Consider the following 23,967-nt stretch of genomic DNA (forward strand, 5'->3'; position numbering starts at 1 on the left):
TGCAGTTGGGGCACAAGTCATCACTGCTATTTATGCCTGCACATGACAGCTTTCACAAAACTTTTTTTAACAATATGCACTTTGTCTAATGTATAAAAAACACTGGATAACAACACTCTGGTGTGACCAAGAAACAGAACCTGAGATGGAGCTAAGGCATGCAGATAGGAATATGCTTGATTTTCAAAGGTTTGGATTGGGTAGGACCAGGAGCAGGCTAAGCTCCCCATGGTGCCCTTGAGTGTAATTGCTTTCCAACCTTTATGTCAGAGGTGGCAAAGATGTTAGACTCCTTCCAGCTTAGCCAGCAAGGCCAGTAGTTAGGGATGATGGTAGCTGAAGTCCAACATATCTGGAGGACACCATGTTGGCTACACCTGATGTAAGTGAAGGGTTGCCATTCATGCCTCTGGAAAAAACTTAAGTGGGATACTTTGTGGTAACACTTGTAATGGGTTTGTAAACTGGGGTGCCTGGACTCGACAGGGATCCCATAGTGGTATGTTTGCACACAGAGCAAACACTCTGCAGTCCCTCTCAGACAAGGCTGCATGCAGGGTTCAAACCTGTCCTCTGCTCGCCCATCACAACGAAGAGCGTTTTGCCAGGGGGAAGCCAGGTATGATTACCATTTGATATTGCAGCCCATTCATCATGTAAAGTGCAACTTACCAGCTGAATATAACACACATGCAGATGGTGAGTCACTGCACAGGAGACAAAAATGTTTTTTCCCTTTTCTAACCACCTCTTTGTTTCACTAGTGCAGCAAACCATATTTGTCTTATATACATTGTGACTTCTGTACAGGATGCAACATAATTTTCATTCATGGGAACATAATAGTATTGCTTTGAAGGGATAGTACATAATTCTGTTGACAATACATGTTTACCTAAGTAAATAGGCAAGAAGTTCTGTAAGCTTAAAATGTTTAAAACAGTGCATGATAAACAATAAACCTTTCTGACATATAGCTTCTCTTGTGTGGGAATAAAGGGTAGCATTTAACTAAGTTTTACTCAGAGAAGACCCATTGAAATGGGCCTTTTCTCCATATCTTTTGAAGTAGGGGAAATTATATATGATAGCCAATGGAACCTCCACCTTCAGAGAGTCGAGTACCAGATGCTCTTGGGAACATGCAATAATCGGAGAAAACCGGTTACCGTGCTTTCATGCCCTGCTTGTGAGATGCTCAAAAGGACCTTGATTGTTCCTTGCGGGAAACAGCATTTAAGGGATACTGATGTGTAGTAGCAACAACAACGGACCAGCCTTGTATCTTTACAAAAGGACGCCGCCGGCACTCTGCCCCGCGGTCAGAGTCACTTCCCGCGGAATTCAATTTAAAGAGAGCGGGAAAAGGCTTGAACCCTCGGAAGCCGAAGGCCCGACAGGCCTTTTGCTTGCAGACAAAGGAGTTTTCAGTATAGAGCAGCGCGGTGGGTGAGGGGAGGCGAGCGGGGCGGAGTGAAGAAGCGGAGGGAGCTGCCTGCGCGGCGGCGGCGGGCCGTGGTGCGCGCTTCTTCCCCCCTCCAGAGGGAAGGCAGCGGGAGCTGCTCAGGCAAGGCCGGCGGCTGCAGCGCGGACTCCAGGCCGGCGAGCGCGAGGGGGGCGCTGCGGCGGGAGGCCTCGGCGGGCAGGGGGGGGGGGTGCCGGTGCCCGCCCGCCCGCCGGCTCATTCTCCCTCCGCCGCTGCCGCTGAGGGCGGGGCGACGGAGCTGCCGAGCGGGTCTCTCCCTGCCTGCCGGGCGGTCCTGGCTGTGCCAGAGGCCGCCGCTGCCGCCGCTCGGTGGGGTCTGGACGGGGGAGGCCGGCCGGCGCCATCACCATGAAGGAATGCGAGTACCGGCAGATCCCGCCGGGCACCCCGGCCGCTCCTCCTTCCTCGGAGCCTCCGGCGCCGGCAGCCTCTTCCGTGGCAGCAGCCGCCGCCACCCCGGCGCACGGGCGCCGCCGCAAGTGGGAGGTCTTCCCCGGGCGCAACCGCTTCTACTGCGGAGGCCGCCTCATGCTAGCCCGGCACAGCGGCGTCTTTCTCCTCACGCTCGGCCTCATCGTGGTCACCAGCGGCCTCTTCTTCGCCTTCGAGTGAGTCCGTGAGTGAAGGAGCCCAGGCTGGGGGGGGAGACACCCAACGCCCCTCCTGCTTTTTGACATTTATTTACTTCCTTGCAAAACCATGACCTCGCTTTCCAACCCCAGCCCCCAAAAGTGGTCGCAGAGTGTTTCCACATAGTCAACCTTTTTCGTTATTGCCGTCGGCAGCAACCGAGCTTAAGGTTAAGCTAATTGCTAGAGGGTGTAACCTGTTTGCGCCTTGTGGCGACTGAAAGGCTGGCCAGGTGCGGCGTGGAATCAAACCTTTTCCTCTAGAAAGTCCCGCTGTGTTCAGTGGGTGTTTCCGCCCACTTTAGGGGTGCATAGGATTGCGGACTAGAGCCCCACTTCGCCAGGCTAGTATCTAGTCCATAGAAGCTTAACATATATAACTGTCTGTGTAGATGTAGGTAAGATTTAGGAGACACTTTTTGATGGCGTTTTCTGAGCAGTAAACCAGTATGCCCCAGTATATTTGTTAGGTGCTGCAGTACTGTGTTTTGTGTGAAGGCACCGTGCCAAAGCTTTACTTGATAAGACAAGATAATACAGTGGTACCTCGGGTTACATATGCTTCAGGTTACAGACTCTGCTAACCCAGAAATAGTACCTCAGGTTAAGAACTTTGTTTCAGGATGAGAACAGAAATTGTGCTCTGGTGGTGTGGCAGCAGCAGGAGGCCCCATTAGCTAAAGTGGTGCTTCAGGTTAAGAACAGTTTCAGGTTAACAATGGACCTCCGGAACGAATTAAGTACTTAACCCAAGGTACCACTGTACTGAAAAGGCACAGTGAAATAGGCATGGTTTTTACACTCCTTTTGAAAGGGAGGGTGTGCTTACTTCTGACCCCAACAGGGGAGGGAATTTTGTGATTCCAGTGCCACTGCTGTAATAAAGTTCCTGCTTTTGGATAAGCGCTAAACCCCCCCCCCCTTATTACATTTCTTAGGGCTTAGGGTAGCTTCCCCCCACCCCGCCAATTTATTCTTGCATCAACATTGTGAGATATGTTAGGTGTGAGAAAGCAATTGATACAAGATCATCCTGGAAACATCTGGCAGAGTTCACTTTCTCTCCCACTGGTGGGATTCCCATTGGCAGCAGTAGCCCATAAAAAGCCCTTAAAATAATGTGTTGTGGAGAGAGGCTGAGCCAGTAACACTTGGCCTCTTCTTACATTCTTACTGCTGGCATAGTTCTCCTCTGAAAATGCAGATACTTTGCTTGGTGCCCACAGCCCACACAAGAGGCACATCAAAATACTGCCTAGTGAAGGCAACCTGCATTGCATGCTTTAATTGTAAGAAAAAGCATAATAAGAACAGTCACAGTGTTAGAAATACCAGAAAACTGGGGAGAGGTATTGACATCCCTTTCCTCCATCATCTTTCTCAGCCCCCTCTCTCCCATGCCACCAAGGTGTTAGCAGTTTTGTATTGAATTGTTAGGATCCTCCAAGGCATTTTACGATGGATCATAACCAAAGATGAAAGGCAAGATGTACATCATTAAAATAAATAAATGTGCAAGACTTTGGGCTTCTCATCTCACTCAGCCTGTTTGTGTGCATGCACATTTGTTCTAATAGGAAAATAAGGGGGTGGTGCTTCTCTTTCCCCACTTTGTCTTCCAAGTGCCCTTTGAATGGACCTGAGTGAATCTTTTCACTATTGGTTATTTTAGGCTAACATAAGTGAAGAAAGCTGACTTGACTCATTGAAAGTAAGATCTGAGGTTGGGATGATTTAAGAAGTTGTTTTTCAGTGAATAGCACAAACATTCAAGAAGTTAACTTCAGATGACACCATAGGAGAGACTGCCACTTCTTAAATTTGCTCCAGAGCTTAGGTGGAAATGCAAGACATCATTAGAAAGGGTACGATTCTTCTTGCAGAGTAAGAAGCATAATTGTCTATGGGGCAGGGAGAATGCAAAGAGCCACTAGGAGCTACATACATGAAGTTGGATGTTCATGCAAGTGAACGTTTGACTGAGCCCTGTCTGACTTGTGTTCATATTCTAAGCCACTTGTGGGCTGTGTTTGTGTGAGAGGAAACAAGATCTTCTGAAGGCATGCTAGCTCTCTTGCAAAGGCAGGTGGAAGTGAGTCAGGTGTGTATGTGTGTGTTCAGTGTTGTGCTAATGAGTATGATAGAAAGGTCAGCAGTTTGAATCTGCGCGATGGAGTGAGCTCCCATTGCTCTGTACCAGCTTATGCCATACTAGTTCAAGTAGATAATTAGGTACTTCTGCGATGGAAAGGTAAATGGCATTTCCATGTGCTTTGGCACTCATCACGGTCCTCCGTGCACCGGTAGCGGTTTAGTCTTGCTGGCCACGACCCGGAAGGCTGCCCGTGGACAAACGCCGGCTCCCTCGGCCTGAAAAGTAAGATGGGCGTCGCAGCCTTTGACTGGACTTAACTATCCAGGGGTCCTTTACCTTTACCTGCTAATGCGTAGAATTGAGGCAGTTTTCCAAGATACTGCTGCCACATGGAGACCGCTTGAAACATTTGGGTGTGCTAGCTTGTATCAGGTCTGCAGGGCCTGTCTCCCATTCTGCTAGAGTTGTTTGGCAGCAGTGTGGGGACCATTCAGCCTATTCAGCTGCCATGCATAAGCATTCTCCAGCAGCTTCTATATCAACCTTGTAAATGTCCACCAAAGTGTGTAGGCAGCTTGAGAGCTGGCATCCGTTTCCTTGCTGTCTATGACTAACAGGTGAGTGCTTAAATACATGCCTGCCATATCATGAGATACAACTCTTAATCTCCTTCTAACGTGCAATTAAGACATCTCTGTTAGACTCTTTACACTGACTAGAGGCTTTTAGCCAGGAATGGGGGGGGGGGCATACTGTGTACCAGCTTCACGTTGTGGTATCTGGTGTTTTGCCAAGAATGGTATTTGGCTCCCCTGTTAAAAACCCTTTAAGGGGCGGCATCTTTTGTTACTTACACCCTCTCGGACCACTGGGATTAGCACCACTGTGGGGAAGGAAAAGTAGTGGAGGATTCAGGGATGTATGTGAAGGGCTTATGACATGTCCCTCTGCCCTTGGTTGCACAAAAGGGAAATCAAAGGACAGCTGCAGCAGATGATACTAGTGTTGATCTGGTGTGGCTTCACAACTGAACTTGGGAGATGCATCAGATTCCTCTAATCCTCTCATGACTAGGTATCAGGAAGTATTTGGGCAGCTTTTTTGTATGTGTTGGGAGTCCGTGTGATTATCAGTGCTTATAATAGTAAAGTCCTTCTGCAGTGGGCGGGGGTGTTCTGTGTTTTCCTTATGTAAACGGTGCATTCCCCAGAGTGCTGGTTTTGTCTAAAGCCTCTGCTTGCGTGTCCAGCTCTCCTTGCCTTTGGTAGAAATTTAATCTTGGGAGTTTTAGCAGCTAGGCCCTGTTATTCCATTCCAGCCATTAGGAGAGTGGAGTTGTAAGCTTTGTCTTCGCTACTGCAAAACTGTGGGCCAGTTTAATATGTTTATCCAGCCCATGTGACCTGCGCTGTGGATGGATCTTGGTATTGGTGTGATTGTGGCATTCCCTCATTGTATGCAGTAGCACTAGCCCCATGCCATCCTGTACCACACCACACATGTCAACTACCTAAACATAAACAGAGACCAGCCGCAGTACCCTAGCTGCCTGTAAATCTACATCCAGTTGTTTGCAGTCACAGAAAACCTTAAGCACCTTCAGCTTTGACTTTATATTCTCAGAAGCTGACTTTGATTCAGAAGACATATTAATGCTGTTCCTTAAGTTGACAAGCTTCCTCTCTGGAATTTTCTCTCCCCCTCCCCTGCTAGATCAAAAGTTGATGTGATTTTGAAAAGTGAAATAGTGCCTTGGAATAACTAGGGGCTCTCTCCTCTACTCATAGCCATGTAGTTTTGCAGATTGGAGGGCTGGAGCTAGAAGGGACCTTTGCCATTCTTTCGCTTGTGTACACTTCCTCTTTCTGCCCACTGTCTAGCGAAATCCATGCTTCTTTTGCCTTGGCTGCAAGGCAGACTGCAAGATGCTGGCTGGCAGGGGGTTTTGTGCTGTTTTCCATTTGCTTGTGCTTTTGGTTGTCTGTAGTAGGGGTGCTTCTTCCTCAGCCAGTGTGCTGCGTTCAAAGGCTGTTACTCCAGAATCCATGCAAATATAAATACATTATTGTTGAGATGATCCATTTCTGGACCGCATCTCCCTATAGAAACCGTCCTGGACTCTGTGTTCATCATCTGAAGCCCTTCTTTGTGTGCCTCCTCCATTTGAGGTCCAGAGGGTGGCAACACAAGAATGGGCCTTTTCTGTAGTGGCTCCCTGTTTGTGGAACACTCTCCCCAGGGGTGGGTTTGTTTGACATCTTCAGTATATACATTTTAGATACTAGGGAAAAACGTTCCTCTTCAACCTGGCTGATTAATATACTACAGCCTGTTAAATGTATCTGTGGGAAAGAGGGGTATTGTTTTGTTGTTTTGGTTCAATTTTTTACTTGTGTTTTATCTTGTATTTTATTCTGTGAACTCCCCTGAGATCTTTTGATGAAGGGCAATATATAAAATCAATCAATCAATCAATCAATCAATCAATCAATCCTAGTTAGCCTTTGAAACAGCCCTGTTTACATAGATAAGCTTAAATAGCTGCTTGGGACCCACTAAAATCAGTAGGGATTAGTAAATGTGATATGTTGTATGTTGCATGCTGCTCGTGATAAACATTTAAGAGGAAGCAGGGCTTGTGCTGAATTTCCTCCCACTGACGAGGGTTGTGGGGCTTTTAGCTGGTCTCTGCATCCGTGCTTCGAATGGCACATGCCAAGAATTGGTAATATTGATCTCCAAGCTATGTGAAATTTCACCTGTTGATTTCCACAGACCAAACTGCTGTTTAAAGACACAGGATCAGACAAGGACATTTTCCCCTGGTTAGTTGACAAGCCTCTGTCACAAACTGTGCTTCTGCCATAGTCTTAGTATCAGCTCATTCACTGCACCTTCTGCAGCCTTTGTGGCTGTCTTTCTGTCAAACAACTCCAGCCCTTGAAAATCTGTTCTTTACTGAAAAGAACAGAACAGAAATAGTATTAATTTACCTCATGACACACAGCTCACTCCCACTTCTCAAATCAAGCTCCCACCCTACTTCTCCTTTTTAAAAAGAATGCCATGGTTACCCTTGACAACTCCAGGCCCAGCGTGATCAGGTTCTCCCTCGTTAATTTCCCCCTCTTCCAGATATGGTGACATGTCCTTGGACTATACTTGTGGTCTCATATATTGAAACCCTAAATAAGGATTCAAATGTCATTGCCACCTCTGGATTCATATGGAGTTACTGTTCTTTTATAAAAAGTCTTCGTTAACATCAGACGCAACAGTTCCGGTAATCTGGCCACCCACTTTCGTGGACTAGAGTACAGTCGTACCTTGGAAGTCAAACAGAATCTGTTCTGGAAGTCCATTCGACTTCCAAAACGTTTGGAAACAAAAGCACAGCTACTGATTGGCTGCAGGAAGCTCCTGCAGCCAATAGGAAGACATGGAAGCCCGGACGTTCGGCTTCCAAAAATAGTTCGCAAACCAGAACAGTCACTTCTGGATTTGCGGCATCCGGGAGCCAAAATGTTTGAGAACTAAGCTGTTCAGAATCTAAGTTACAACTGTATAGCTCAGAGTAGATGCTGGAGGCACAGGGTCTGGTGGCATGTCAACCTTGAGTTAAATAGAAGGGGGAAACGGCTGTGCTTCAGCAAGGTGATCCAAAATTGCTAGAGGCAGTGAAACTTGTTCTAACCAGTGGATTCACTGTGTTTTCCAACACCAAATAATTGTGAACCAGTGTAATCCAGACAAATATTGGCATTGTCAAGTCTCATGCAGTCATACCTGGGTAGCCGTTGACAAGTAACTTACCTCATAGTCCCTGTTCTGCTTCAGTGAAACATAATAATTGTGGCCTCCCTCACAATATCTCTGTGATAGAAATCTGAAAAGAGATTCAACTATTTGTTCATTAAAAATGGAGCTGTATCCATTATATAAAAAACAATGATAAAAGTGGATATATACAAAGCAGGTTAATAAGATAAGAGGGCGTCAGCTGTGCGACTAAACAGTCTTTAGAAACTGTATCAAGCTTACACTGGAAAGAACTTAGTGGAGATGTGTTGAAAAAAGGAGGGGAAAATAAAGTAACTCTAGTTTGTAGATTTGCTTTCTTCAGGATTTAAGGAAAAACTAGATTTGTTTTAATTATTGAATTTATATACCGCCCTATACCCAATAACTCCCCCCAGCAAAAAAACCCAAAAAAACCCCCACATTTTAAAACGATTGTGTAGTAGGGAAGGATTTACTCCATGAATAAGCTATGACTGATATAAATGATTCTTACATCATAAGATAGCCATTGCTGTCCACTCTGCCTCTTAATCCAGCCTTGCATTTAGCAATTTGCCTGGCAGGCATAGGTGACCAGGAGTTTTATGTAGGCAGGCATATGAAACTCCATAAAGGGAAGGGGCAGTAGATCAGTCTGTCCCTCATCCACTCTGTCCCAACTCCACAATGAGCATGGATGCACAAGCAATTTGCCTCTTAGCCGACTAGTACTTTTGGCAGACATTTAACTTTTGTGAGCTTATTTGCAAGGTGGTCTTTAATCATATTTTTCTAAAAGATCTACAGAATTTTGCAAGGTGGAATCTGAAGAAGTTATGATCTGTTGGCTCCAGTGGCCAACTAAGAGAAACTGTCCGTGAGTGAAGTGTTTGTGTGGTGAATGGAGGCCCTACTTTAAAAATGTGTTGTTCTTTTTTTCAGCTGTCCCTTCTTGGCTCGTAACCTGACCTTGGCCATTCCCATCATTGCTGGCATCCTGTTCCTCTTTGTCATCAGCTGTTTGCTGCAGACCAGTTTCAGAGATCCTGGAATCCTGCCCAGAGCCACCCCCAGTGAAGCTGCAGACCTGGAGAAATGGATAGGTGAGGTTCTAGTTGTCACTCTTCTACATCCTTGAAAAAAATTTAAAGCTCTGCTTGTGATCTCATGGTATGCAACATCCTCGTTTGAGCATTTTCCTGAGTCTGAGACTGTCATGAAGGGAGTCTAAGCCGTTGCCAGATCTTCACTGGCTTAAACCTTTTCTAGGGAAAACCCATGGTGACAGTGAGCAGCAGGCCCATCCTATGTGACATTGCCTTTCCAAAATCTCTGAGAGAGATGAAGCCTGGGGACCTAGGAGTATGAATTCATTGTAGTAGGAAGCTGGATCCTAAAATGGTGATTGTGTATGTTTCAAATAAGGGAATTGCAGGTGTCTCTAGCTTCCTGTTGCATATAACCCTTCATAGGTCACATGACCAATTTCCCAGATGACTCAGCCAGATAACATACCATATTTTTCGCTCTATATGACACACTTTTTCCCCTTCAAAAATGAAGGGAAGATGTGTGTGCGTCCTATGGAGCAAAGACACCATAGCCGCACGACCCTCTCCCGGCTGGAGAGGTGATGCGCGGCTATGGAAGGAGCCTCTATAGCCGTGCGTCACCTCTCCAGCCGGGAGAGCGCACGGGGGGCTAAAGAAGCCATAGCCCCGCAACCCTCTCCCAGCTGGAGAAGTGACGCGCAACTATTGCAGCAGCCTCTGCGCTGCACCTTTCCGCTGCTCCCTGACCTGCTCTTTGGGGCTGGTGGTGGGCTTCCCCCCGCCAGCACCAAAGAGCAGGTCGAAAGGAACCTGAAGCCTGGAGAGTGAGAGGGGTTGGTGCACACCGACCCCTCTCGCTCTCCAGGCTTCCAAGGTAGCCGCCTGAACGGCACCTTGTTTTAGAGCGGGAAAACAAGAAGGGGAAAATTCTCCCCCCTCTAAAACAAGGTGCGTCCTATTGTCCGGTGCGTCCTATGGTGCGAAAAATACGGTAGTTCTGTTTCCTCTGCCCCAGGCATGTCCAACTCCTAAGAGTCTGCAATCTAGTCCCAGTATAAAAAACAAACAAACTGGCAGTGATCTACCCATTGTCTTTGGAGGGAGGAGGACCGTGCGTGGGGTGGGTGGGTGGAAGGGGAGGATATCCCAGAGTTGTTCAGCTTTTCTTGGGGATGATTCCCCACAGTTGTTGAGCTTTTATTGGAGGGGAGAGAGAAGAGTTTCTGAGCTTTTTTAAAGAGAGTATGTCAAAAATCCCTAATAGGCTGCTAATTAATGCGTCCAGCACTAAATGAAACTATTGTATCCCCAATCACCAGCAACAGACGCCAAACAACCGCTCACTAGACGTGACGGAGCGACAGAGAGGGGGGCGGGGGAGGGGCAAACCCATCTCCTGGGGATCTACCTGTCGATCGCGGTCAACCGGTTGGACATCTGCTCTACCCTACTGCAAAACTTGGGTTGTTTTTGTTGTGACTTCTACTAATAAAAAATGCAGCCCTTTATGTGTTGTGATGGTGGCTCACTGAGCAGTCAGTCCAGAGTTACCAAGAGCAAAATGAATACTTTTTCATTAATTTTTAAAGCAAACAAGATTTTCCAAAAGATCTATATGCTTCCTTTTTTGCCAGTGACATTCAAGGCAACTGCAAACACTCCATAACAACAGCAAACAGATTAAAAACATGTCATTATTACAAAAATAGTAGATAAAATACACCATTAACTAATTCAGTAAACTCATCTTCATATCAAACTGGGCAGACTAGCATAGTGATACTCACCAGTCCCTACAACAAATTATATTTAAATCACGAAAATTGTCAAAAAAATTAATATGAAGTGACCAGGAAAAGAGATGCGAATTTATTGGCTTAAATATGAATGAATGAAACTTTATTTGCGTCAGCCATCGGCCATAACAATAAAACAACAATATGGTATACAAAAAATAGAAATAAAAAGTCAATTATATGAAATACATTTTAGCATTTTGAATCAATAGTCAAATAGTGGATCTTATTCTGATTGCCCCAGCTAAAAACATTGCAGCCTTTGCTGTTGGCTTAAATATTGTACCAGCCTTCTCATTTCTGCACTGTGGCTTGGAACAAATTCTGATGCAGGCATAGTGAGTGTTGAACTTGGAGCTTATCCTGTGTTTTAGCCTTGGTGGTGATAAGCTGTCAGATCATTTCTGCCAATTCCTCAACTGAGCCAGATATTTATTGTTGCTGTTTAGGGCTGGGCAATAACTGGTTTTCAAGATTGCAATTTATAACCAGCTAAACATCATGGTGGGACGCAGGTGGCGCTGTGGGTAAAACCTCAGCGCCTAGGGCTTGCCGATCGAAAGGTCGGCGGTTCGAATCCCTGCGGCGGGGTGCGCTCCCGTCGTTCGGTCCCAGCGCCTGCCAACCTAGCAGTTCGAAAGCACCCCTGGGTGCAAGTAGATAAATAGGGACCGCTTACTAGCGGGAAGGTAAACGGCGTTTCCATGTGCGGCTCTGGCTCTGGCCAGAGCAGCGATGTCACGCTGGCCACGTGACCCGGAAGTATCTCCGGACAGCGCTGGCCCCCGGCCTCTTGAATGAGATGGGCGCACCAATCCCAGAGTCTGGCAAGACTGGCCCGTACGGGCAGGGGTACCTTTACCTTTACCTTTAAACATCATGGTACATCGATATCTGAAATAAGGAAGGAACTACACAGAGGCGAACAGGACAATGTCCTGGCAACTGCTACTACTTAAAGGTCTAAAACTGATAAATGATGATATTATCAATCACCTCATGGTCACTTTTAGCAGCAGGAGCCAAAATGCATCCAAATGCGACATTTGGTTTTGGGCTTGGCTACCAAATGGTGGTATTCTGGACAGTCCAAAGTACGGTGATTAGTTATAGTGAATACAGCCTGGCGGCAGCAGAACTGTTAACAAAGAGGGCACAGAAGCAGCAAGAGCCTGGCCACAGTGGTACAATAATCAGCAGCCCGCGAAGCCTCAGCACGGCAGTGGGCGGCGGCAGCAGAAGCAGTGGCAGCCAGTTAGGCCTTGTGGTGGCGGCAGTAGTGCTGGTCTGCAAGGCCTTGCAGCAGTGGCAGAAGCGGTGACAGCCTGCAAGGCCTTGTCATGCCGGTGGCAGTAGCAGTGACTTGCAAGATCTTGCAGTGGTGGCAGGAGATAGTTGCCGAAGCACAGGTAGCCTGCAAGGCCTCGCTGAGGTAGGCTGCCACAACTTCTGCACCAACTCCCACTACCACCAGGAGGACTTGCTGGCCACCACCACTTCTTGCCACTATGGCGAGGCCTCGCAGGCTGCCACTACTATTGCTGCCATCTCCTGTCACTGACGCAAGGCCTTGCAGAATGCCACTACTGCCGTTACCTCCTGTGACTGCTGCAAGTCCCAGCAGGTCTCTGCTATGAGAACTCGCAGACCACCACCACTTCTGCTGCCAAATCCTGTCACCACTGCGAGGCCTCACAGGCTAATGCTGTTACTGCTGCCACTTCCCATCGCCACTGGAAGGCCTCACAGGCTGCTGCCACCACTCTCTTGCAGGCCACCGCCTTTACTGCAGCCATATTATGTTGCTGCCGTGAGGCCTTGCAGGGTGTCATTACTGCAGTTACCTTTTGTCACTGCCTTGAGGCTTTGCATGCTGCCGTCGCTACAGCTGCCACCTCCCGTCACTGCTGTGAGCCCTTGCAGGCTGCCACTGCCTCCCATCGCTGTTGTGAGTCTTCGCAGAGTGCTGCCGCTACTGCCGTCACTCTTAGCACTGCCACAAGGCCTTGCAGGTCACCACTGTTTCTGCCACCACCGCTACTGCCCCCAGCTCCTGTTGCCACCGTGAGGCCTCGCAAGTTGCCACTGTTCATTCCGCCGCCGCAAGGCCTTGCAGGTTGTCACTACTACTGCCGACACGTACTGCGGTCATGGCAAGCTGTTTCTGCCACTGCTGCTTCTGCCTCCTAGCCTCTGCCTCCTGCCTGCTGGCAGTCCCAGATTATTTGAATTCACTAATGACTCATTGCCGTACTTTGGATTATCCTGAATACCACCATTTGGTAGCCAAGCCCAAAACCAAAAGTCCTGTTGGGATGCATTTTGGCCTGCTGACGAAACTGAGTATGTGATGATTGATAATACTGTCATTTATCCATTTTAGACCCCTTAGTTGCAGTTGCCAGGATATTGTCCTTAGTTGCCTCTGTATAGTTCCATCCTTATTTCAGACATTGTGGTAGTTTGCAATGTTTAGCTGGTGATATTGTGAGGTTTAGCTGGTGATAACATTGCAGTGTTTAGCTGGTGAGTGATTGCGATGTTTAGCTAGTGAGTTATCGCAATGTTTAACTGGTGAGTTGTCATGATGTTGAAAACCAGATATCGCCTAGCCCTTATACACTTTGTGATTCACAATATATCGCCAGCTCAAATATTATGAAACAATTATCACAATGTGAACTTCAAACCGGTTTTGGACAATATATTGCCCAGCCCTTTTCCTGTTCCATTCCTCTGAAGCAGTTTGAGGGGCAGCTTGTGTGTGTTAAACAATCTTTCTCTCTCTCATTCAGAGCACGGAGGGAATACAGCTTCTAGCTGTCTGTCATAGTTTGTTTCTGGCTGTTCACTTGTAGGTGACCAGGTAGGGAAGCTCACAAAGTTGTTGGAGAGGAGAGGTTACACCAGAACTGACTGATTTTTGTGGGCAGGCACACTAGACTAAATTTTCATGGAGTAATAACTTATATAAACATTGTAAGGTCACTATTTTATTCAGCATCTAGTCTCCCATCAGAAGTGCATTTAATGCTGCATCTTAGAATTCATTGGATTGGTAAAAGGAGGTGAAGGATGGCTTACTTGAAATCCATATGATTCCAATTCATTAGGAATTGGAAGTGTGAGTTTAAACCAGTCTTTCCCTGTGCCCAAGCTTTGTGATTGAGGAGCCAAATACCTGTTCTCGTGGCTTTACTGATTTTTCAGATACATTTTTGGAGGTTTGTTGACAGGTCTGATGAACATTGATTGGCTTGTTTAGAATTGGTTTTATTTATTGATTTAATGTATATTGTAAACCGTTTTGTGATTTTGTTATATGAAAGCTGGTGAAGAAGCATATTATAATGTCACCCCTGTTCATTTTGTCCACTGAAATCTAAAGAACTACATTTTGAGTGTAATTCAGTTATTTGCAAATCAATTTATCCAGCAATATGGAACTGCAACTTAAATGACAATGAGGAGCTGTTGTGGAGAAGGGAAATAGAGTTGTAAGGGTAAGGAACCAAATACATGGGACAAAAGTCAATTGTCCAGATGCATTTTAGAGTTGTGATACTGGTTGGAGTCTAACTCACATGTAAATGCATATTAATCCTATCCTGTCCCAACTGCACTGCTTTCCTATTTGCTTCTGAGTTCAGTTCAAAGCATGGCATTCACCTTTACTGCTGTAAGTGCTCTGAAGCCTGTGTAGCTGTGGAAATGCCTTCTTCCATATGTTATTTCCCCAATTCCTTAGATCTGCAGGGGAGGTGCGCTGATGAAATGATTTTTAAATGTACAGTTGTTTATAGCCAAGTAGCCTGGATTTGCTTCTGGCTGTGATTTTATGTTCTGTGTTAACTGTATTTTCTGAATACAGATTTAACTACTGAAGCTGCATGCCACTGAGAATCCAGCTAAATAAAATGAACTCTTCTGCCACGCTAAGAATTATTGTGCAATAGCACTACAGAAAAAATGTCTGGAGGCTGTGTTCAGTAGCTTCTCCCATTTACTTAGCTTCAGCCTGATAGTGTGATGCTAGCTGGAAGTGCTTGGATATGATGGAGATAAGGTAGAAAGTTGGCATATTTTATGTTTCACAGTGGATCAGATTATGACTAGCAGCAATTCTATAAAGAAAGCACTTAAAGCAGGAATGTCAAAGATATGCCCACAGATTGTATCAGGTCCTTTGGAGGTCTTAAATGCTCGAATTGTCATCTTTTTGCTGGAGTCATCTTAAGCCATCACTGTGTGCAAAATTTACAAAGCAAGAGTACCTACTTAGAATCTCTTAACAGTTTAAGGCACAACTAATCTGTTGTAAGTGATCCTTACTATTCAGACTTGCCAGTGGTCCACAATATTTTGCTGGCCTTGTAGTCAAGAAACAAAAACTGTGTTCCTGCATGTGCCCTCCAGCTTGACTAATGAAACCCCCTTCCTTTTTTCATGTGTGGAATGCACCTTAATCAAGCATTAGCCACCCCCCTTCCTTTTTTGGCAGAGAGAGTCTTGCCTTTGGCTGCTGTTTGGCAGAGGGGCTCATCTGCTGAGTAGCAGCCAAGGAAACCTCCTACCTCCCTTTCCAGCTCTGAAGCAAGGAAGCAGGCAGGATCTTGCCCCTTTTCCTCTGTATGACTGAAGTGCTTTAGGCACCTTAGGCACATAATTGCCAAAGAATCCAGTCTTGTTTCCAACCTTGGTATTGGGGAGGGAGCCAGGGATTGTCGTAGAGTTGCTGGGACAATCCCTGCCTACCTCAAAGCCTGGAAGTTAGGATAGATGCTGATCATGCTCACTAGGGTAGGGACTGTCTAGCTGCCCTCATTAGTTGGGCAATCAAAGATGTGGAAGCCTGCTTAAGAACATAAGATGTGCTCTTGCTGGCCCACCTATTCCAGTATTCTTTGCAAGGATCCAAGCAACTAGCAGACACTAGGTGGCCCACAAAATTTTGGTTGATGGTAGACCATAATATAGCACCTGCTTGCTTCAGAGTTGCAAAAAAAATCTCCACTATTCTAAAGCCTCTTGCCTGTAGCCAGGGGCCTGTTCTGTTGAATGTTGCAGCCAGGCTTGTAGCACCATAGAACATAAGGACTGGATATAGGAATCCAAAGAGAAATCCTGTACAAGATCAGGCTGCCAGTTTATCTAAAGAGAAAGACATGTGAGAATCCGAAAGGTCTGATTCTTTCTGTCTTGAGGTCAGTAATTCACACATCTATTTTCCACTCTGGCTTTTCTTAAAACTCTAATTCAAGTAAACTTTCATTTTAAAATAGGGTATGTGTTCTGAACATGGGTTGTTTGTTCAGAATCCTACACTTTTTGTATGAGTTATAATATTGTATAGACATGAGGAACAATGCATATTTAAAAATTAGCCTCTAAAAGATGCACTGCAAAAATGGATTCTGTTTCATACTTGTGGCGTTCTGTTGTTCAGATGGCATGTGTGTGAGTTGCGAGTTCTGCTTTTGGACAGGGGACTCAAAGAGAAGATGGTCACATTCCCTCCATCCCTGTGTTCCATTCTGGGATGAGTGTAATATGTGGATGTTTTTGCCTTTGCAGACAGCCTGGGCACTTCAACCTACCGCCCACCTGCCCGCACCATGGAAGTTGTTATAAATAAATACATGGTGAAGTTGAAATACTGCTATACTTGCAAAATGTTCCGTCCTCCCAGGACCTCCCACTGCAGTGTCTGTGACAACTGTGTAGGTAAGTTCAGAAAGAATTGCCTTACAGGCTGTCAGGGTTGCAGTTCTTATCTAATCTTCCTGCTTCACCTGAAGGCCAGAAGTGTGTGAATATGAGGCAGTGTGTCTCCTCTTCCATAATCAATCTCAGCTATGCCCCAGATGATGATATTTGAGTCTGGGTAGACACACGAAGAGAAGCATTGTGTATTTGCAGAGTGAAGAGAGGGCTGGGCAGGACTTCCATTGGCTGGTTGATGGGCTTCATTGTGCTTAACAGATCAGATAGGCTTCGTTGACTGTTGCACCTCCCCACCCCAATTTTTGTTGTACTCCCATCTCCATTTTCCTGTTTTTGCTGCTTCAGTAACCATCCCCCCCAATGCCAGACTTCAAACGTGAAAGCCTCGGTCTTGGAAGAACAATAATCTTTTGTTCTAAATTGCTCCAGGATTCTCTCTTGTGTACATGCAACAGATTAACCAAGCCATTTCTCTAGTGTCTTGGAGGAAGAATACATGAAACACAATACTTGTAGAATTTCTAAGGTGTATAACATTCTTTTTTATGTAAATTGCAGTGACTAGACAGTACTCCCCTCACTGAACACACACATACACAAAAATGCATGCATTTTGAAAGCAAAACTTTGGTTTCCTTGATATAGGATTTAAATTGACACATTGCACTGACTTGGGGAGCATCCTCTTGGAGAAGGGGAGATGTATATTCCTGGAAAAGATTGCCAAGTTCTTAGACATGCTAGGATCTTTTGAAGTAGTTATGGAGAGGTGACACAGCAATATTGAGCGCAATGTAACCTTGCTGAAAAATCAAGGGACAGGCAAAAATATTTCTGCTTTAAAGAAAATTCAGCCCTAAATGCCTTCCATTCCTGGGCTGTTTGTAATGGTGAATTTTTCCTTTAGCAGTGGATTGTAATAAACATTAAAGGGCATATCAAGACATGAACAAAAGCTTTGGATACGCCCACATTGTTAACTCTTGCCAGGACGTATAGTGCTTCAGGGGGAGGGGGAGGGCTCTGGGAGACAATCAGTCATGAAATGGATTGCTGGATGCTTGAATTGCGCAGTTTCTTTCTCTCGTTCTCTTTCTAAATATGCTAAGGCAGACTGATGAGTATACCTTCAAGAATTCAGTCTGAAAACAGATTTCCTTCCTCAGCCAAGTACATGTATAGTCATGTAGGTTATAGAGAGCAATTAAAAGAACCAACTCGAAGGAAGTGTAATGTTAGGTTGAGTTGCTGGGCAGCACAGAACAACCATGTTCTGGGCAGGTTATGGCCAGCAGCCATTCAAAGGCTTTTCAGTAAGACATATGTTTTATATTCATCCAAAGATCTCAAGGCAGTTTGCAGCATAAAAATACAAAATAAACAGTATCCTTTGTGTGTGTAAGAGAGAGGAGGATGAGGAATATAGGATCAGGGACCAGATATTATAACATGACTAGCGTACTTGTTTTTGTACAAGTAAGGCCACAAATCCTTGCTTTGGGAGTCTTTAAATGCATATAGATCTGGTAGTGCTGCAGGACAAGGAATATAATTCATAACAGGATAGATCCACACAGAGGGCTTAATAGCTAAAGGAAGACTTAGAGTTGGCTTTTCCACAACCAAGCCAACACCTGAATATCCCCTGAAAGGTCAGCCCTCAACAAGGTTATGTGTGATACAATCAGAAGCATCCATTGATTTCAGGCAAAGTGACTTGAAATGGCCACAGCCCTCTCCTTTTTTCTTTTTTTAAAAAAAACAAGTTATTATTCTCACTGTGTATATATTAGAAGAGGACATAGTCCTAAGAGTGGCCTCCAGTATTATTATTATTTTGCAGTGCATTCTCTTGAAAATATACTTGAAATGCTGAAAATAAAGCTGCCAATATAATAATGCTACTATACAAATCTATTGTGTGACTCCACTTGGAATGCTTTGTACAGTTCTGGATGCCACACCTAAAAAATGATGTTCAAGAGTTAAAAAAGGAAGCAGAAAGAGGCAACCAAAATAATCAAGGAACTGGAGCAAGTGCCCAGAGAGGAATGGTTACAACATTTTAGGTTAGAAAAAATGTCAGCTTTGGGGGCACAAGATAGAAATGTATAAAATTATGCATAGCGTAGAGAATGAGTACAGGAGTGAGTTCCCATCTTCTCCCTCCCTCAAAATACTAGACCCAGTGGGACATCCAATAAAGCTGAATGTTGGAAGATTCAGGACAGACAAAAAAAGAATATAGTACACAATATAAAGTGGAATTAATGGAATTAACTACCATAGGATGTAGTGATGGCCACCAACCTAAAAGGGAATTAGACAAATTCATGGTGCTGCTATGCTTCTTTTGCTTTTGTTTTCCTTGGGTTTGTGGTATGTAAACCACCTTAATATTATCATCTTGTTGCCTTCCCCCCACAGAACGGTTTGATCACCACTGTCCCTGGGTGGGCAACTGCGTAGGGAAGCGAAATTATCGATACTTCTATGCCTTCATCCTCTCCCTCTCCTTCCTGACAGCCTTCATCTTCGCTTGTGTCATTACCCATCTTGCGCTGCGTAAGTATAGCTTTTAATAAAGTACTTTCTGAACCAGAGGCTCTTCAGCTGTCCCTGTAGGTGTCTGGGTGAGCACATTTCCAAGCCAGGATGCTTTTCAATGCACCATGCCACCAATCTCTTTGGATGGAGGGAGAATTTACAACACCAAGACAACTGTAAAGTGTTATTTAAAAGCTGGTAGAACACAACATTTTACATACATGCATTATTGTGCTAAATTTAGGCAAACCTATCCAGGATAGCCCAAAACGTGCCTCACTGCTTCAGTCTTCCTGAGAACCTGAGCTTCCAGAAGGGTTCTGTATGCTGTCAGTGTCACGTGACCTCTTGCATGCTTGAAATATAAAATGGCTTCATTCAACTCATTCCTCTTTTTGCTTTGCTTTGCAGGCTCCCAGGGAAGTGATTTTCTCACTGTTTTGAAAGCAACACCAGCAAGATATCCTTTCACTATTGGTCTTCCTCCCCCCCCTCCTTTTTTTTTGTTGGGGACAAAGAAAGAGCCAGTTTAGCATAACAGATTCTAAAATCTAAAATGTCTTTCAACGTGTTTTCTGAGTGGGTAAAGCAAGAAACAGCCAAACTCTCATGATCACTCACACAGGGAATCTTCTTCTAGCAGTCAAAGAAAACTTTTGCTTTAGGGCTCGATCTTTGTTAATCATCTATTTTTTTCTTTTTGCAGAATTGTCCACATAATTCTGCCTAACAGGTAGGACTGATACAAAGAATGGCTTCATTTTGTAAAAATTTGACTACGTAGCCCAGTGTTTTCAATCGTGCCCAATCTGAAAAACAAATTCCCAGTGGCCCAAAGCAGAAATAATATTCAGCCATGTGATCAGACTTCCCTTGATGAGAGCCAGTGTGGTGTAGTGGTTAAGAGCGGTAGTCTTGTAATCTGGGGAACCGGGTTCGCGTCTCCCCTCCTCCACATGCAGCTGCTGGGTGACCTTGGGCCAGTCATACTTCTCTGAAGTCTCTCAGCCCCACTCACCTCACAGAGTGTTTGTTGTGGGGGAGGAAGGGAAAGGAGAATGTGAGCCGCTTTGAGACTCCTTAAAGGGAGTGAAAGGCGGGATATCAAATCCAAACTCCTCTTCTTCTTCTTCTTCTTCTTCTTCTTCTTCTTCTTCTTCTTCTTCTTCTTCTTCTTCTTCTTGTTCTTCTTGATGCAGCTTGCCTGGTGCCATGTTTATTTCTTATTGGTGTCAAATGGAGACCTTTTACATCTTCATTTTAACCTGGACTGTATGGCTGTCCTGTATGATGTACTGCTTTACTTTGTTGCCGCCATTTGTTGTTAGTTTTATTTTCTTGTTCATGAGTTTTAAATTTTAAAAACCTACTAATTACTAGTACCTTTAACTAATCATTGAATCCTTTAAAGGACTGAAAAGCTGGGTATCTGATATTGCATATAAATAGCTAGAGATATCAGAAACTGAATCCTGGTCCTCATGTACAGTTTTTTTGTTCATGCCACCTTCCAGAAATATGCTGAAAGTGGTTTGAGGGGTGGTAAGCTAAAGGAAAAGATGCTTGTCTAGGGCTATTTGGGGTGAGTGGGTTCTCCACAATCACATACTGATGTTCCTTCCTTGACTCTTCACTCACTGTGTTGGAATTGGTGGTCTGTTTTTTCTCAGTATGGTCTATTTTTGGCCTCTCAGGGTTTCACACTTACTTAGTTGCCTCCAACTTGACAACCAATGAAGATGTGAGTATATATTTTTTCCATCTCTGTTCATCAAATAGAAGCCCAATCACTCCTTATTAGGGTTTTAAACCAATTCCATAATCAAGCAACAGTAGCACCCCTACTTCTAACCAATCACCCCAAAGACTATAATCTTTGTTTCTGGATTATACCTGCATATGCTGCATCAGGCCCCACCTTAGAAGTCATTCCCTCTTGTGTAGGAGAGAAAGGAGAATGCTTCTTCTAAAGTGGTGCTTGCTATCCACTATTTCTGTCAGATTCTCATACGAAATCCATCTGATTTCATCAGGACAACTTTTTAATTGATTATATTAACTTCTTATTTGATGAGATATCTTGTAGTCCTAATTCATGACTGAGGATAAGAGCAAAGCAGCCCTTTATGCTTCTAAAGACTTTTATTTTATATTTGAATTTGTTAGTTGCTCTTCTATTTAAAGTGTTCAGATTGGCTTGCAAGAGAACGATAAAATTCTATATTATGTAAGACTTTAATCAATATATGGGGAACAAATCATTGTCATGCACTCCTCTATTGTGGAACTCTCTGCTCTGCACCTCAATAGATTTCATATATGTAAATGGGGAGAATACAGAGTAAGGCCTCTTAGATCTCCAGCATATTGGAGCGGTAATGATGCAACAATGCAGCACCAGGGCTCTCTATGATAGCAAAGTGTCATTGTGTGGTTTATGTGCTTGTCAGTACAGTGTTACCTCGGGTTACATATGCTTCAGGTTACAGACTCTGCTAACCCACAAGTATTACCTCCGGTTAGGAACTTTGCTTCAGGATGAGAACAGAAATCATGCTTCAGCGGCACAGCAGCAGCAGGAGGCCCCATTAGCTAAAGTGGTCTTCAGGTTAAGAACAGTTTCAGGTTAAGAACGGACCTCCGGAACGAATTAAGTACTTAACCCGAGGTACCACTGTATGTACCAACTTTCATAATAAAACATTAAGATGATACAAAAATGCAGATGGTGCTCTCCACTGAATGGTTATAAATTGTGCAAAAGTCAAAGGATTGTAGGAGACTTTCAGCAGAAAATGTATTGTATAGATCACACACACACACACACACACGCACAATTTCAGTTGATGCACTAAGCAATTACTGTGTTGTGCATTTTGAGCCCTCTTAAAGAGGTTAAGATTCAGCCACTAACTTGTCAAGAGAGGGAGTAGTGTTTGCATGAAACCCCTTCTTTGCTTCCCTCTAACCAAACAGTTGAAAATCCCATCCTTTGGATTAGTGTGATAAGATTTGTAGCATTAAAATATACAGTTGTTTGTGATGGAACATTCACTAATAAATGGTGTGTGCTTTGAACTTGATATCTTTAAATTTGTAAATTTTCACTTGAATCACGCATGCAACCATTTTGGCTCCCAAGGTCCAAATTTCCCTACCCATCTGTCAGTCAAAGGATGTCATATGACTGAGCACTTGGTGGGGCCACCCATCTGTCAAAATCCCTTATGCTTTGTAAAGCTAGTCTTCTTCCCTTCTTCCTTCTGCCTTTAAATCCCCAATCTCAGAGGATTAAAAGGGGAGCAGGAGGAGACTCACAAAGCTTTTTGCAAGTCTCCTCGTGCTTCGCTTTCTAAGCCTCCAAGATGAAGAACTTAAAGCGGAAGGAATACTTGCCAAAGGCTTTAAGACAGCCCCAGTTTTCCGATTTGACCCTCCAGAAGCTCAAATGGGAGCACAGGGGTTGTCTTAAAGCCTTTGCAAAAGCCTCTTTGAAATAGCTCCCATGAGCTATTTCAAAGGGTGTTTTTGCACAGACTTTAATCCCCACTCAGATGTTGAGCGGGGAGTAAGTCCTGCTGCCTGCTGGGAACAGCCAGTGCAGGATTAAACCCCTGGTGATGTCTGCTAATGGGTGGGTGGACCTAGTTTTAAGAAAATGGCCTTGCATGTGAAATTAAAGTAGCCTGCAAGCTGGAGGTTTAGTTTATGTCTTTAAATTAGGGATAGGGAAGCTGTGACCCTCCAGATGCACATCATGCTGGTGGGAGTAGCAACAACATCTGAGGAGTGCCAGTTGCTTCCAGCCTTCCTGTAGAAGAGTGATGCGGAACTTGTGGCCATCCAGATGTTGCTGGACTCCAACTGGACTCCTTGACCATTCTGTCTGGGGCTGATGAGAGTTCAACAATATCTGGAGGCCCACATCTTCCTTGCTCCTAATGCAGATAGATCATAGAAATTACCTAATCATGTTAACTAAAGGCAGCTGCAAGTTCAGGCACTTTCATTCTGTGGACAGTTGTTTTCTTCAGAAATTCCTTCATTGCTGAAGTGTGCAGGCACTTCTGTGATTTGCCGATTCTTCAAAACTTGTGCATGTAGTCTATCTGCTCCAGAGCGTATATGAACGACTCCAAAATTATTTTATAGAGCATTCCAACACATGATTTTCATTATCTCCTGCCTCCCTTTCCTTTCCCTAACCATCTCTCTCTTGGATTGTAGCTCAAAGGAGCATGGTCAAATAAAAGAGGCTCTGAATTTGCCAACCCCTACAGCCATAAAAGTATCTTCACCAACTGCTGTGCAGTGCTCTGTGGACCATTCTATCCCAGGTAAGGACACTTGCTCTAGAATACCTGCTGAATCATGTTCAAGTTAGGAGATAGATACTGAACAGCAGTATGAATTGATGTGTGTGTCAATATTGATTTGATGGGTAAGATATCACAGAAACCCAAAAGACAGGGACTTGCTAACTTGCCTAATTTTGCTTCTACTTTTGAATTGTAAAGTTGAGAGAGATGTTGCTGTTTTCTGCCATGACTGGCTTCTACTGCTACTCTGTGCTACTGTGCATGTAGGGAGAACAAAAGGGAGAAACAACCAGTGTGTCAGGATCACACAGGTGGCCCATCACCGTGAGTAAGGAAGAAATGGGCATGTGCTTCCAAAGGTGGGAAACTAACTGCAAAAACTATCTATACTGCTCAGAATGATAGCTGCTTGCTCCTTAAAGCTTGAGAGAGGTTGGTCATATTCACACATAACACAAAGCTGAGGTTATTGGCTTAATAAATCATACTAAGCACAAAGTGCATGCAAATCAATTGCTTCCACCTCGTTCCTCCCCTGA

General features: G+C 44.7%; 1 protein-coding gene across 4 annotated transcripts in view; it reads left to right on the top strand.

Moving 5' to 3' along the window:
* The first annotated feature begins 16 nt into the window (after positions 1 to 16).
* The window catches only part of ZDHHC18 (zDHHC palmitoyltransferase 18), a 35,963-nt gene continuing 12,012 nt past the window's right edge, over positions 17 to 23,967 (top strand). For 3 of the 4 annotated variants that reach the window (XM_083750905.1, XM_083750904.1, XM_083750906.1), the window contains exons 1-7: positions 1,635 to 2,094; positions 8,933 to 9,093; positions 16,413 to 16,562; positions 18,990 to 19,127; positions 19,521 to 19,569; positions 20,748 to 20,850; positions 23,337 to 23,446. In XM_083750905.1, coding sequence (XP_083607031.1) covers positions 1,835 to 2,094; positions 8,933 to 9,093; positions 16,413 to 16,562; positions 18,990 to 19,127; positions 19,521 to 19,569; positions 20,748 to 20,850; positions 23,337 to 23,446 — 971 coding nt within the window. In that variant the 5' untranslated portion in view covers positions 1,635 to 1,834. Of the gene's footprint in view, positions 2,103 to 8,932; positions 9,094 to 16,412; positions 16,563 to 18,989; positions 19,128 to 19,520; positions 19,570 to 20,747; positions 20,851 to 23,336; positions 23,447 to 23,967 lie in introns of all 4 variants that reach the window. The other variant, XM_083750907.1, reaches the window with a different exon arrangement.

The sequence above is a fragment of the Podarcis gaigeae genome (genome assembly GCF_964106915.1).
Source record: "Podarcis gaigeae genome assembly, chromosome: 8".
Taxonomy (NCBI): domain Eukaryota; kingdom Metazoa; phylum Chordata; class Lepidosauria; order Squamata; family Lacertidae; genus Podarcis; species Podarcis gaigeae.